The 16,045-nt window shown below is 35.1% G+C and overlaps 1 protein-coding gene across 10 annotated transcripts in view; it reads right to left on the bottom strand.

Moving 5' to 3' along the window:
- The window catches only part of LOC137242893 (uncharacterized), a 122,513-nt gene that overhangs the window by 2,410 nt on the left and 104,058 nt on the right, over positions 1 to 16,045 (bottom strand). For 7 of the 10 annotated variants that reach the window (XM_067770174.1, XM_067770187.1, XM_067770196.1 and 4 more), the window contains exons 2-6: positions 11,982 to 12,666; positions 11,681 to 11,841; positions 9,038 to 9,239; positions 5,210 to 5,464; positions 2,158 to 3,092 (exon numbers count right to left, since the gene is read on the bottom strand). In XM_067770174.1, the coding sequence (XP_067626275.1) occupies positions 2,158 to 3,092; positions 5,210 to 5,464; positions 9,038 to 9,239; positions 11,681 to 11,841; positions 11,982 to 12,616 (2,188 nt within the window). In that variant the 5' untranslated portion in view covers positions 12,617 to 12,666. The remainder of the gene's footprint in view (positions 1 to 2,157; positions 3,093 to 5,209; positions 5,465 to 9,037; positions 9,240 to 11,680; positions 11,842 to 11,981; positions 12,667 to 16,045) is intronic. The other 3 variants (XM_067770160.1, XM_067770153.1, XM_067770201.1) reach the window with 2 other exon arrangements.

Genomic DNA, 16,045 nt, shown 5'->3' with positions numbered 1-16,045 from the left:
AACGAAACTAGAACTTGGGTTAGAATGCAATGAAACATATATAAAATATACTCTTTGAAAAACGAAACCAAAACCGAAACGCAGCAAATATTTTAAAGAATGAAATTAGATGTAAAAGAAGTATGAAATCAAATTTACTTTTGAGGAAGTAACTCTAACTGAAATAAATAGAAAGTAGATATCCATTTGAAGAAAGGAAGTAAAATAGTATTGGAATGAAAATGAAACGAAAGGGTCACTTTTAGGAGCGGAACTAAGGCTGGAGTGAAACCGAAACTAAAGGTTCTGTTTTGAAGAATGGAAGTAAAACCGAATTAGAATTGAACAACGGTGAAAGAAAACTTAATTTACGAAGAACGATATAAGGATAGCAGTAAAATTGACACAAAACTGAAATTTTTAGAAACGAAACCAGAACTTGAAATATTGAAATAATATTGAAATATACACTTTTAATTACCAAACCCGAACCGGTAAGAATTATTTATTTTGAAGAACAAAACTAAAATCAAAACAAAAACAAGTAAGGAAAGCTAAGTTGGGGTGTAGCCAAACATTACATACTCAGCTGAGAGCTTTAGAGACAAAATATGGGAAAATCACCATGTGAGAAAATGAACCTAGGGTAACCCTGGAATGTGTTTGTATGACATGGGTATCAAACGGAAGGTATTAAAGAGTATTTTAGAAGGGTGTAGGCCTTAGTTCTATAGGTGGACGGCTTTTCGAGATATCGCCATAAAGGGGGACCAGGGGTGTTTGTCGATATGGATATGAAATTAAAGGTATTAGTGAGGGTTTTAAAAGGGAGTGGCCCTTAGTTGTATATGTGAAGGCGTTTTCGAGATATCGACCAAAATGTGGACCAGGGTGACCCAGAACATCATCTGCCAGATACAGCTAATTTATTTATATATGTAATACCACGAATAGTATTCCTGCCATGATTCAAAGGGCTTTTTATTTCGTACAGAATTTGTATAGAATTATGACATCTTTTTCATTTTTCGAAATTTTCGATATCGAAAAAGTGGGATAGATAAAGTGAGTTCAGATAAGTACGTGAACTAAGTTTAGTAAAGATATATAGAATTTTTCTCACGTTATCGTGTTAACGGCCGAGCTAAAGGACAGACGGTCGACTGTGTATAAAAAATGAGCGTGGCTTCAACCGATTTCACCCATTTTCACAGAAACCAGTTATAGTCATAGAAGCTGTGCCCTTACCAAATTCACAAGGATTGATACATTTTTGTTCGACTTATGGCACTAAAAGTATTCTAGTCAAATTAAATGAAAAAGGGCGGAGCCACGACCATTTTGAAATTTTATTTTATTTTTGTATATTGTTGCACCATATCATTACTGGAGTTGAATGTTGACATAATTTACTTATATAATGTAAAGATATTAAATTTTTTGTTGAAATTTTACTTTAAAAATTTTTTTTTAATGTGGTCGTCATCCAAATTTGTTAATTTTTATTCAGAACACATACATGCGTCTTTGGTAATGAATTATCGCAGTTTTTCGGTTTTTCGAAATTTTCGCTATCGAAAAAGTGGGCGTAGTTATAGTCCGATTTCGTTCATTTTAAATAGCGATCTCAGATTCGTGCCCAGGAACTTACATACCAAATTTCATTAAGGTACCTCAAAATTTACTCAAGTTATAGTGTTTACGGACAGACGGATGGAGGGACATGGCTAAATTAATTTCTTTTTTCGCCCAGATGATATGTAGAAGTCTATATCTATCTCGATTAGTTTATGCCGTTACGGAGTACCGTTATGCGACCAAAATTTATATAGTCTCTGAGCTCTGCTCAGCTGAGTATAATGAAGTGTTATATTCATTTCAAGGAACGAAATCGGAACCAGAACAAAACAGAAGCGAAATGAATATTTTTAATAACAATACCAAAACTAGGACGAAGTTGAAACAAAATATACGATTTAAGGAACGAAATAAAATTTCCAATGAAACCGAAACAAATGATAATGTATCTTGAAGAATAAAGGTAAAAGCGGAACAAAACCAAGGCAAAAATGAAACTGTAACGACATCAAAATAAAATAACGTTTGTTTTATTCTTAATAAAACAAAACATAAAATATTCTAAGATGCAAACGATTTATAAATTTCTTTTATACTCACCCGTTCCATTTAAAGAACGCCTCCTTCTACCATACGAAATCACGGACTTCCCATCACCACCAATATCCGCTTGCTCACATTTCACCGGCGCGCATGTTGGCATACAGGGTGTTACAAGTGCACGAAATTGTACCAACTCAGATGTGGGAAATTTAAAAGCATCAAAATGAGCTAATAAAATTTTACCAGATAGAGGACTTTTCACAATGGGTCCCATAATAAATTGATCGGTTGGACAACCTCTCGAATCGATTAGTATAATGTCCGCATTATCTGCACCATCCATGGCTACAAGTTCACGAATAAATATCTCGTAAGGGCTTTGTGCATCAAGAATTTCGAATTTTAGCGCTAAAGGATCACCAACTTCAGCGGTACGCATTACATCGATGCCATCACGTATTGTTATTTTCATTAGAACATTTGGTGAATCAACAATTACTTCTTCACTTAATGCTGGTTCCCCGAAATCATCTTTAACATCTAGTAGCACTTGATTGCTAAGTGATTTATTAGCCAAATCATAATGACATTTTACAGCTAAACCTAAGTCGGATGAGGTAACTATTGCGTCATGATGTTGTATTATGACATCATTTGTATAACGTCCTGTAATGCTTTGATGTATATTGCATTCGAGATTTTGATAACCCATACGTAACTCAAAATCGAGTGAGTTTTTCACATCATAAGCACAAGATTTGGGTGAACCTTTAGCATAAACTTTGCCATCGAAAAGTTTTGATGTGCGTATACGTGCAATCATATCGTTGGCACTACATTCTATGGTCACATTGTAACAAGATGACAATTCATAGGTTGTTGCTTCGGATACTTCCAAGTAGGGATCTTGTACGTCGGTGAGTGTGATGCGACTGTGATGTGATAGACGGCAAACCATATCGCCAGTGTCACCGTAATCGTAAGAATGGCATCTGTTTAAGACAAAAAAAAAATATATATATATATTGGAAATATATCAAATATTTTTTTAATTCCTGGGACTTAAAACCGCACTCCTCCAATGATCGTACTCTTCAAAAATACAACCGGCTTTGGAGATATTTCAAGTTATTATCAAAACAGCTGTCGCCTTGTCCGTCCTGATGTCGCGTTGTTTAAATTTATTCCCAAAGGTTAAAAAAAAATCGAAATTTTTTACTTACGATACCTTTTTCCAAGGCCGGTTTACCGAAAGATAGGGTGGGGGTCTGTTCTGACCTGTCCCTAGGCAAACCGTCCGCAGTGAGAAAACAATCATTGTGCAGTTTTTTTTTTCAACTATTTGAAGCACATTTTTTTCATGGGTGTGCTAACAAAAAACGGGCTGGGCTATCCTGGGCTAGTCATGGAAAATGAATCACAGTGAGAGAATAACTATTTCGAATTTTTTTGATTTTGGAGTTTTTGAACTTGAAAGATTCTTTTTACAATAACTTTTTTTCCAGGGGTGGACTAGCCAAAAAGGGACGGGCTATCATGGACTTACATTGGGCAATCCAACCACTGCGCAAACGTCACAACTTATACCTATACCCGATTTTTATTTCGAAATATTAATATCCGGAGGGAGTTTGAGAATTTCTTCCTTATAAAAAAATTAGGCTATTCGCCCTTCCTATGGAGAAAAAGTAGGACACTCTTTGGGAAAAATTGATAAAAACCAATGCGAATTCAAAAATGAGCTCGGTTCTAAAAAAAATACCCGGTCTCAAAAACTATCTGGCTCCAATAATGTTCCGGGCCCAAAAAAAAGTACCCGGCTTTAAAAAGTATTCCGCTCTTTAAAAATATCCGGCTCAAGGCTTTTAAACATCTTTTGGGCTTTTCCGGCTGTAAAAAAGTACTCGGTTAAAAATAGTACCCGGTTATAAAAAAGTTCCAGGATTTAAAAATGTACCCAGCTCTGCAAAATAAACTATTCTTAAAATCTACATGGTTCAAAAACGGTACCTGGTTCTAAAAAGGCTCTGAAAAAGTAACTGGTTAAAACAAGCTAACCGTTTTGAAGTGGTAACTTTCTAAAAAAGTAGCCCGTTCTTAATGCACCCGGTTCTGAAAGAGTACCAGGCTCTGAAAAATTCCCCTGTTCAAAAAACAAGACGGTACTAAAAAAGTAGCCGGTTCTAAAAGAATGCGTTTCTGTAAAAGTACCCGACTCCCAAAAAATACCCGGTTCAAACAAGTAGACGGTTCAATAAGGTAACCAGTTCCAAAAAAACGGCCATTTCAAAAAAATACCCTATTCTAAAGAATACGTTTCTGAAAGATTGCCGGTTCTGAAAAAGAACCTGGTTCAAACAAGTAGACGGTTATAAAAAGTTACCTGATTCAAAAAAAGTATAGGGTTAAAAAAATTCCGGTTCTTTAGAGTACTCAGTTCTGAAAGAGTACCTGGCTCTGAAAAGTTCCTGGTTCAAATAATCATACGGTTTTAAAAAGTAGCCGGTTCTGAAAAAATTAGCCGGTTCAAAAAAATACCCGTTTCTTACAGTACTCGGTTGTGAAAAAGTACCTACCCGGATCTGAATAAGTGACAGGTTCAAATAAGTATACGGTTCTAAACTAGTACCTGGCTCCGAAAAAGTACTCGGTTCTAAATAAGTAGTAGGTTCTTATTTTTTCGAAAACATTTTTGATTTGCATGGTTTCAGTTACAAAATTCACGGACGTTTTTACAAATTAACGAAAATAAAGAAAGAGTTCAATTAACAAAACTTTCCTAAAATTGCCACTGCTCTTTTCTTGCTCGCTGCTTTACATACTTACATTTTTATTTTATCTCAAAATTCCTGTGGCTTAGTTTTATCTTATTCCATGTAACGCACTTAATCCAAATGGGTCAAGTTGGTATATAAGTTTTTAAAAATACACAGCACTATTGCAAATGCTTTTCTTATACGCAGACCCTACGACAGCAACATTAATTATGCCCATATTTAGTTTACGTATACATATTTTTCTTCCTTATTCATCATTAATTGCATTACTTAACTTTTTTCAGTTTTTTTATGACATAGTCCCAACATTACACCTCCACTACGTTGCTTACCTATACGGTGAATTCAAACATAAATCACGACACTCAACAATGCTGCCAACATCTTGATACACTGCATCCACGGTTTTCAATATGCGTCCAGGCAAACGTTTAAACTCGCATAATTTATTTGGCTCATCAATACAGTTATTCTCTAGATAATCAACAGCATCATTTTGTTGCTGGAATGCGCTTGTGCCGGTTAAAGTAATGCGATCCATTTCGGAAAGCTCACAAGTTCTTGTTTGACGATAATAGTTTGCCGATCTGTGGAGAGAAAAAAGCAAAAAAAAATCTATAAAATAGGTATAAGATCAAGGAATGTTTAAAAATAAACAAGGAAACGAAAAAAAGAATAACTATAATAATAAAAGTATGTAAAGTGAGTAAAAAAATGCTCAATATGAACCAATTCATGCAACATTTGCTCGTGTTAATGCAAAATCATTGCAATTTTGTGGAGAAGTTAAAGCTCATAAATCTGTGTACCCCTTTGCTTATTATTTGCTATGCTTTTGTTTAGTAAGCCATTATTCAAAGCTTATTTTGCTATTCAAAATTTAAACAACAATCATTAAGTCAGCTGAAGTGTGTAAAAATGAGCGCTTAAATTAAATCGATGGGTAATGATTTATTATAAAAGGGAGGGTGCAGGAGCGCCGCTCGTATATTGCAATTATTCATTAACGTTTTATTATCTCATTGAGTTTTACAGGTGTTTAATCAGCTTAACTAGTAGGTAATTGTTAATTAAAGCTAAGCAGTTTATTATCGACATGAAGTGATAGGTTTCACTGTACAACTCGGTAGCACCTTTTTAAAAAAGTACTCGGCCTTAAATAAGTACCCGGTTAAAAAATTTATTCTTATTTAAAAAAAGTACCCTGTTCTAAAATAGGATCCGGTTCTTACAGATTATCCGATTCTGAAAAAGTACTTGTTTCTCATAAACTACTCGGTTCAACAAAGTAGTCAGTTCCAAATAATACTCAGTTCTAAGAAGTTCACGGTTTTAAAACTTACCTGTTTCAAAAACTTACTCGGCTCTCAAAAGTACTAGGCTAAAAAGAGGACTCACTTTAAAAAGTACCCGGTTCTAAGAAAGTATCTGGTTCAAAAACTAAGCGAATGAAAAAAGTAGCCGATTCTAAAAAATCCGGTTCTGAAGAAGTTCCTGATTTTTAAAACTAACTCCGCTCTTGGAAACTACTTGGCTTTAAAAAAGTATCTGATAGAAAAGGAGCGCGTTAAAAAAATCGCGTGCTTCCAAAAAAGAAGCAGGTTCTAAAAAATAACCGGTTTTAAAAAAGCATCCGGTTCTAAATATGTAACCGGCCCAAAAAGTACCCTAAAGAGAACCCTTTTCTGGAAATTCAAAAAAAGCACTCTGCTCCAAAATCTACCCGCCTGTAAAAAAAATGAGAGGTTCAAAAAAGTACTAGGCGCTTAAAAAGTACCTGCTTAAAATTACCTGATTCTTACAACGTACCACGGTCTAGAGACGTACCCGATTGCAAAAAGTAACCGACTCTGGATAAGTACCATGGTTCAAAAAACTAGACGGTCCAAAAAAAGTAGCCGTATTTAAAAAGGAACCCGGTTCTTAAAAAGTACCCTGTTCTTGAAGAGTGCACGGCTCTTAAAAACTAAGTGGCTCCAAAAGTACCTGACAAAAAGACACGGTTCCAGTTCTAAAAAGTACACGGTTCGAAAAAAAAATCCAAGAACTAAATAAAGCTGTTACAAAGTACCCGAATGTAAAAAGAAGCCATTTAATAAAGTATTAATTCCAGGAGCGTTGGCAGAGTATTATAGGTGCATAACTTTAGGGAATTGGCCCTGACTATCCTAAAAGTAACTGCAGATTAGTTAATTGAAACTTGAGGTTTTTAACTTGACTACACCAGCACAATACAGTCGCGAAGACAATTAAATGAACTTTTGCTGATAGACGAGTTTCCTTAAAAGCATTAAAATGCAAGTTTGAGTAGGAGTCGAACACCGCTGGCGTTCATAAGGCATCCCAAAGTCTCCCTTTACTGGATCTCCGAGCATAGCAGTTGCTGATGAGGTCGCTAGGAAAGGTTACGAAATTGATACAAACGAGGCAAAGAAGTTCGAAAGGCTATCTTTTGAAGAAATTTGAGGAACAAACTGCTATTGACCCAGAGAGATGATTGTTACATCTAAAGGTTGTTTTGAATCTAGGTATATGGATGAGTAAAGAGTGCAGAGAAGAGGATTCAACTTCTGTCTTTCTTTACGATAGTCTGGGTAAGGTTACGATGGTGTATAAGTTACTTCTACTTAAGTTAGTGGTTAATGAAGAATAATTAGGAAGTTTCTGATCGGCAAGTCAACTCCTCTTCCTTCCAAACGTAATTGTCCAATTTTATGCCATTTAATTGTAATGTATGTTTGTTGTTAATGAATTGTTTTTAAAATAAAATTATCAGACTCCTTGAGGAAGACTTAAGAGCGTCGAAACGCGCAGGAGGGAAAGGGAAATTCAGATTTTCCTGCTCAATTCTTCGCCGTAAAGCTGCATAATAGCAAACACGAAAAGGTTGGAAGTTAGTACGTTCCCTCGAACAAACACACAAGAGTTTTTTTTGTCGGAAAGGGTTGTATGTAATATGACATATGTGCACACTTGTTAATGAAAATAAGTTTTTAAATTGAAAGAGAATTTGTTAGCTGTGACTTCTGCATCAACAGCAAGAAAGAGGGATTAGAGGCAGATTCACAGTCCCAAAAGTTCGATCGAAAAAAAAATTTCGCCGAGGCAGTCGGGCTAGTACCGGAGCACAGCAGAATCTTATGCGGCAAAGAACTGCCCGCTTCCGCAATACGCCACCAACTTTAGGGCAGTGTTTCTTCGGCTACAATAACAACAACAAATTTTATTATTTAACTGCGATAATTTATCTTTTATTCCATGAAAAATAATTTTAAACAAGCAAAAAAGGAGAAAAAATGCATTAAAATTTCGATAAAAATACGCAGCATTTCAAATATAATAAATTTTTGTTTTAAAGAGTTTACAATGAAATACTTATATCACCTTGTAAAATATTTTAAATATATTGTTCGTTATAAGTAAACCCGGTCCATCTAATTGATTGTTATTCATTGTGCGATCGTTATATAACCCTAACTTTAAGCCGGTAAAATACTTCGTCACGCATATTTTAATTGGTATTTAGCACGTTTATAGACTTTGCAATGCATTTTTTTGTTATTGCAGCCATTACACACTTCCGTTCTTTAAGATTTATGAGTACCTCCAAAGTGTATGTTTTGTTATTTAATATCGATGGCATAAGAGCTACTGCACAAAAGACTTAAGCAACAAACTTGTGTTTATGTTATCGACAATGCTAAAAGTTTACAGAAAATAGTTTTTTTTCAAATATTGTTTATTGTGATAATGTACGTAATAATTAGCACATAGACATTTGTATATATCAAATATGCATACTTTTTTAGATTGACTAATTTTTCAATATTTTTAATGCTAAATACTGTTTTAGATACCAGTGCCTCGTTCATGTTCTGTGAATTTACACTACCTTCATCATCTAGAAATCTTGGATTTCAATATCAGCGTGGTTATGACACAGCTAACAGATTGCTTTAGGTCTGTATGTTATAAGATCCTAAGATACTCAGTTATAAATTTCTGATTATTATGAATGCTTGAAATCGCCACCATAATTCTGGTTTCTTTATAAGCATTTTTAAAAGAAACCCTGTATTTTATAAAAAAATATCTCTTTCTGTGTTCTACGTATTTCATATGAAATCTTAGAAACACACATTCACATTTTTCAAACTCACCTGCATGCGAATTCCGTCTCGTTCAAGCACGACTCAAAACAATCCTGTCGTGATTCAACTAAGAATTTTCGTCTAACATAGCCATTCAATTTGTAGCCTTGAACACGATCAATATACCATGCACGCGTACAAGGACGTTTCCGTAAGCAAGATTTTTGGGCATAAAGTGTAAATACTGGAAATTGTGATTTGGCAAGAGCACCTTAAATTAAAGTTTAGTATGGAAAATATACTCGATAAGAGATATTTATATAGAGAAAATATTGAACTATTTAAATAAGGCTGTAATAATTTTGTGCCAGTTCTATAATTTCTATCTGCCTTTCAATCAGGATTTATACCTTGGTGTGCATTCAGCCGCAATTGTATCTAAAGTTCAAAGCCGTAACAAAATCCTCAAGTCTCTTGGTGGTAGCACTTAGTAACAAAAATAAAGAGATGTCCCTAACCACCTATTATGCAATTGGCTGGCGGCTTGTATGCTACAAGACCCGGATATGATCGACGAGCTTTAAAGGAACACACTGGCGGAAACTGCGGGCCTATCAAAATACCGCGCTCAGAACTGCAACGGGATATCCCCTTGCATCCCAAGAACATAACACTGAGGCGAGAATACTCCCCATAAAGAAGGGAAATGATATGCTGAATTAACTGTTTCTGCCAAATACCCAGAAACTTGGATATCCAAACTGATTGGAAAATAATATGAAAATATTCGGCACTTAAGAATTCAGCGATATGAAAAAAAGCATGATAAGGCCCTCACGGACATACCTAAAAAGGCGTCGGACTGTTATACCAAAGGTTGTCCGGTGCATTTCGTTCTTAAAGACAAATACCCGAAATTCGCAGTTTAGCAAAGCAACCTCCTCAGAAAGAAGCGCGTTACTCCAACTCAACTTCGATCTGGACACTAAAATAGGTGAAACTTATATGAATCCAGAAACAATGCCGACATACCCAATGTATGTCCCGCTTGTAATGTAATCCTACATGACACCAACCATCTTTTCAATTGCAATATGGAACCAATACCTATAACACACTTATCTCTATGTTGAAACTCCAAGTTTCCTCGGACTCTCGCTATAGGACATTGATGACAATTAGTGAGTGGTCGCACCTACTGGACGGGACGAAGCACATGCTACAACAACAACCACAACATGTTTTTAAGCCTTATTTGAAAACATATCATTTTTTATTCGACGAGACAGGAAAAGCTTTTCAAACTGGTGATATTGATTTTGAAGTGAAAATGCCAGGCCCCTTATCAAGAACAGAAAAGGCATGACCTACGCCGCGACCAAAATGGTGAATAATATCGATGTCAGTTATCTTCAGTATCAACTATATGGAGCATTAATCTGTTTTTCCTGATCGATTTAGGTCTGCAGCTCAAGAAAGGTCATAAGGTCAAGGTCAAAAAGGCAGATAAGAAACCAAATCGACTAAGAAGTAAGTTTTTATCATCGTATGGGACACAGTCGAAGTTATTCTTACCATTTCAAAAATCGCGATGCAAAACTTACCAAAAGCTGACTAAAGTCGATTTAAGAAAAGTAAGTCTGTTTTTCTGTTTCCATATCGTGCTCATATTTCTATAGGACTTTGATTGGACTTAAAAGTCTGTCATTAGCTACAGTTACAGTCATTCCCCGAGAGAGGAGTGGCGAAGAGGATTCATCTGGCGCAGGGGACCGATTAACTTGTGCACGGATGGGTCGAAATTGAACGAAAAGGTTGGTAGGGGGTCTTTTATCAATTTTAAGTTGGCTGACCACTGCAGTGTATTCCAAACGGAAGTTGCTGCGATTAAGGATGCGGTGGAAAAACTGCTATCAAGTGTTACTACGTTTAGGGAATTCAACATCTACTTTGATAGTCAAGCGGCTATCAAGGCCTTGAGTTCAACTAGAGTGAGATCGAGGGTGGTTTGGGAGCTTTTGCCAGAACAAAGCAAAAGTACTTCGGTCGCGACTCACTTGGATCTCCCGAGGATTTATCCAAGGTTGAGATCGGTATCATTCGGAACTTTATCGTTGCTACCCAACGATTCTCTAAGTACCTATGTCTACGTCACCGTTATTTAATTTTATTGTATGTGGTATCACAAGGGACCTTCATGTTGTCCAAGTGAGCTTCCCCAATCAGGGTTGCTACCACCAAACCTAACCTAACCTACAGTTACAGTACACATAAAATTGATAGGCATAGTTTCTATCAGAAAGCATCTCAAGCTTCGCATATTGACTTTTTGATCAGGAAATCGGGAGTTCAATCTCGGAAAAACACAATCCATTATTGGGCCAGTAATTTGATTAAAATAAAATTTGATTGTACGACAATCATTTTCAATCAATTTAGAGATGAAACCAAGTACTATGATTACTATCACAAAAAAAAAAAATTTATAATTTCTTTCATCCGAAATTGAAATCTTGGTGACGTCATCAGCAACGTTCGCTAGTTTTTATGTGTAGGACACCGTCTCAATGAATTAGTATTTTTTTCGAAATCTTCAAGTTTTTCTATACATACAAATTGTATGAAGAAATTTGAAGAAGAGTTTAAATATGTTTTTACTATAAATACTACAAAAATACGACTAAGTCAATTACAACTAATTCATAATCTTACCAGGAAGGTCATCAGCATTCGCTGAGAACAGCACACACAAGCCGGTCTCATAGTTTACAGCATGACAACTATCATCTTTACGACAGGCATCTAAGCAATCGGTGAGCATCAATGTGCCTGGAAGTGAGCTTGATAATCTCTCAGGCGCCGAAAAGACATAACTATAAGTAAGAAAAGGTAAAAGCATGATCAAAAATAAATTTTTAAATACAGTTTTTGAGGAAAGTCTAACAAGAATTTTGTAAGGCGTGAAAAAAAGTGATTTTACGAACATCCTCTTTTATCGTTAATGAGTACTTACCCTGTTATAATTTCGAAACCAATCAACTCCGTTGCACATCCTTCAAAATTCTTAGTTTGACTAGTAACGCCACTATAATCATCATTAATCTTTATTTTTGACTCCTTCTCTCCGAGTTTCACCTCTTTGTGATTATTTTTAACATCAAAATGTGAAGACAAATTTTCAGCTGATGCATTCAACACTCCACTTTTAAGCGCCTCCGCTGGAGCTACATATTTTATAGTGGCGCTTCGTATGTTTGCTGCTGCCTCGTTAATGACGTCTATAAATTGATTTGTTGCTGTTGCAGCAGCGTTAACGATATCATTTTCTTTATGGCTATTTAAATTTGTGTTAAAGATTGATGGCTTACTAACAGCGTTTAATTGAGTCTTTGGCGCAATGTCGTTTGTTGCTTTTGTATCTTTAATTGAAATCGATGATGTGCGATCATCAGATAATTTAGATTTTTCATATTGTTGTTGTTGTTGTAGTGGATTGAATAAATTAGTGACGGCAGCTGGTTCATTATTTTTATCCAAACGCGAATGCCTGTGTGCATTGGTAATTGCAGGTGATATTATTAGCAGGGATAATATCACAAGAAGGGATATCATGTGATATGTTTTATTGGTTTTGTGGATAAGGCGCATTATTGTAGGATTTGTTATTGCTCTCTGTTTCTTGGTGCTAAAAATTAAATCTAAGGATTGTTTAATGTATTAACCAGGGGTTAAAAGTAATTGGGAATAAGAATGAATGGACCAAACAAATATTTCTGTTTAATCACAATTTAAGACGTTAGCTGCCAGTGTATCGCCGGTGCTCATATCAAAAAAAACTTTCCAAATGCCACTTATAAGAATGTTTGGTATTGTATAATGAGTTAGAATAATAATTTTTACCAACTATATAAGTAATATAGAGAAATATAATGAAACTATCTAATTTATAGCCAAAACGATATTGTAAGCACCAATTTTGTGACATAACAGCCAGCGAATGAAGTTGCTTTTTAGAATAACATTAATATTGTATCTCAAATTTTAACTATCAAACGTTAGGAGCGTTCTTAAACTAAAAGTCTTGTCCGTCCTGATGTCACGTTATTTAAATTTTTCCAAAATTTTTAAATAAAAATCAAATTTTCTGTAAGAGATTTTTTTCCTAAACATGAACGGAATGAAATCAAGCCATCATACTTTCGGAATCGTTTTCGGGCTTCAGACGGCTTTCTGAAGCATAGGGGCATCACTACGCGATAAAATAGGTGTTGTTATCGGAATGCATTTGAGGCTTACTTCGCAATTATGTTGGAAACATTTCGGGATCACATGGGGACCACTTCGGATGACTTCGGTCCATTTCGGGACAATCGGTCGAATTTCAGTCTTATCTCCGGAACATTTGGGGGCTCTTCTTGGTTTATTTTGCGAAACTTTCTGGAATGATTCGGGATCAATTCATCGAATGCTGCCTTTGGGTCATTTCGGGAATTTTTCGGCATAATTTTTGACTCATTTCGATACTAAGCTCAATTAGCGAATTTCTTGTGATATTTTCGGACTACTTCGAAATAAATTCTTTGGATAGTTTTAAGATTATTTCTGAATTGCTTGCGGACTATTTTGGTGTAGTTTCTGAGACATTTCTATTTCATGTGGAGATCAGTTATCAAATATTGCAGGGCATTAGACTGAGTTGGTCCCCATACAGAAAAAAAGTTGCCAATGTCCGCCCCTAAATTTAAAGATTATGTAGAGAGTGTTTCGGAAAAAAAATTTTTTGATCCTTCGAAACACAGCGGAAAAGGTGTTTTCGTTATACCTTGGTTATTTGACGTCCGATTTTTAAAATTGGTATGTCATTATTTTGGCCTTGAGAAGCTTCACATTTCCGTTTAATGTCCTTTTAAGCTATGAAGTCATTTTCATATGATTAGGTCAGCTAACAAAGTTGTATCCCCCTAAAATATCCTTTTTTCCTTACCAAACGAAAGTACTTAAAAATTCAAGAAAATATTGCTCTTAAACCATATTACTAAAATAATGAACAAAGAAGTTATATCACTTTCAATATTTATTGCAACTGTTATTTTACCTGATTCTTATTATACTTAGACCTGAAACTCATGATATTTTTAGAGAAAAAATTATTATTTGGGTTTGCATTGGAAAGTTAATAAAGATGTGCCAAATATCATGAATAGGGGAAGTCAAAGTAAATAAGTGAGTCAAACTTGTTGTTTCGTATTTATAATAATAAGACTATGCGACAAAATCAACTTTTTTTCTGGGTATTGACACAACCCACTTTTTGGTAGAGATGGAGGCTTAAGTAAACAATGTGCTATCTCCGTTTTTCGAAGTTAGCCTCCAAAAAATAGATATCTGTTTACGAAGTTCGAAGTTCTACATTTCGAAATTTTATTTTATTTTTTGTTAACGCGTTCAGCAAATTGAAAAAGTAAAAATGTGGTCATGGTCCGCTCTTTTCCCTTAATTGAAGGGCTGAATTCTTTTTTTTTTTTAGAAATTTAGTATAACAGCTGTTATACGAGGGGAAAAGTCAGACTCTGACTTCTGACTACAGTGAGACTCTGACTTCTGATTTTTCACCTTGTATAACAGTTGTTATACTAAGTTTCTCAAAAAAAGAATTCAGCCCTTCAAATAAGGGAAAAGAGCGAACCACGCCCACATTTTTACTTTTTCATTTTGCAGAACGCGTTAACAAAAAAAAAAATAAAATTTTCGAAATGTAGAATTTCGAAATTCGAAAGCCGATATCTATTTTTTGGAGGCTAACTTCGAAAAACTGAGACAGTACTTTCTTTGCTTAAGCCTCAATCTCTACAAAAGAGTGGGTTTTGTCCAATATCCAGAAAAAAGTTGATTTTGTCGCATAGTCTTATTATTATAAATACGAAACAACAAGTTTGACTCACTTATTTACTTTGACTTCCCCTATTCATGATATTTGGAACATCTTTATTAACTTTCTAATGCAAACCCTAATAATAATTTTTCCTCTAAAAATATCATGAGTTTCAGGTCTAAGTATAATAAGAATCAGGTAAAATAACAGTTGCAATAAATATTGAAAGTGATATAACTTCTTTGTATATTATTTAAGAAATATGGTTTTAAAGCAACATTTTCTTGAATTTTTAAGTACTTTCGTTTGGTAAGGAAAAAAGGACACATTAGGGGGGTACAACTTTGTTAGCTGACCTAATCATGTGAAACCGACTTCATAGCTTAAAAGGACATTAAGCGGAAATGTGAAGCTTCTCAAGGCCAAAATAATGACATATCAAAATTAAAGATCGGACATGAAATACCCAAGTTACAACGAAAAAACCGTTTCGTCTGTATTTCGAAGGATCAAAAAAAAAAAATTATTATAAATAAATATTTCCTAAACCCTCTCAACATAATCTTTAAATTTAGGGGCGGACAATAGCAACTTTATTTAAGCCTCAATCTCTACAAAAAAGTGGGTTTTGCCCATTATCCAGAAAAAAGTTGATTTTGCCGCATAGTGTTATTATCTTTATATTTAAAAATCACGTGTCACATTGTTTGTCCGCGATGGACTCCTAAACTACTGAACCGATTTTAAATTTGTTTTGCACCCCGTGTGTAGTTTGGTCTACCTTGAAATATGGGATAGGTTATATCTCAGTTTATAGTCGCAATATTATTTTATTGCAAATTTTTGTATATGTTTATATATAATAATAAATGCTATGTATACGCACCGGCATTTTCAGGTGGTGCGGATATACCTCCGTGTAATTGGTTGGTGTTTAATTAAACAACGTGCATATCAATAACAAATATTATGGCGAATGATATCAAGTATAGCACATCCCCAGGCCCGCCGATAAGGGGGGGCGGGGAGGGATTACCCCCGACCCTGGGTTTCTGAGGGGGCCCGTGATTTTGAAGTACTAAGACATTTTTTTTAATTCAGGAGAGTCTTTATTTGTTCCATGTGCAATTCTTAACCCGAATTTCAAAAGCAACGAATATCTGCATTTCGTTTTAATATTATAGTGAGATGCCTCGGTCGATTTT

Source organism: Eurosta solidaginis, chromosome 1, assembly GCF_040869045.1.
Source record: "Eurosta solidaginis isolate ZX-2024a chromosome 1, ASM4086904v1, whole genome shotgun sequence".
Classification (NCBI taxonomy): Eukaryota; Metazoa; Arthropoda; class Insecta; order Diptera; family Tephritidae; genus Eurosta; species Eurosta solidaginis.
Note: the sequence above shows the minus strand (reverse complement) of the source record. Positions and strands in the feature narration are given on the sequence as shown.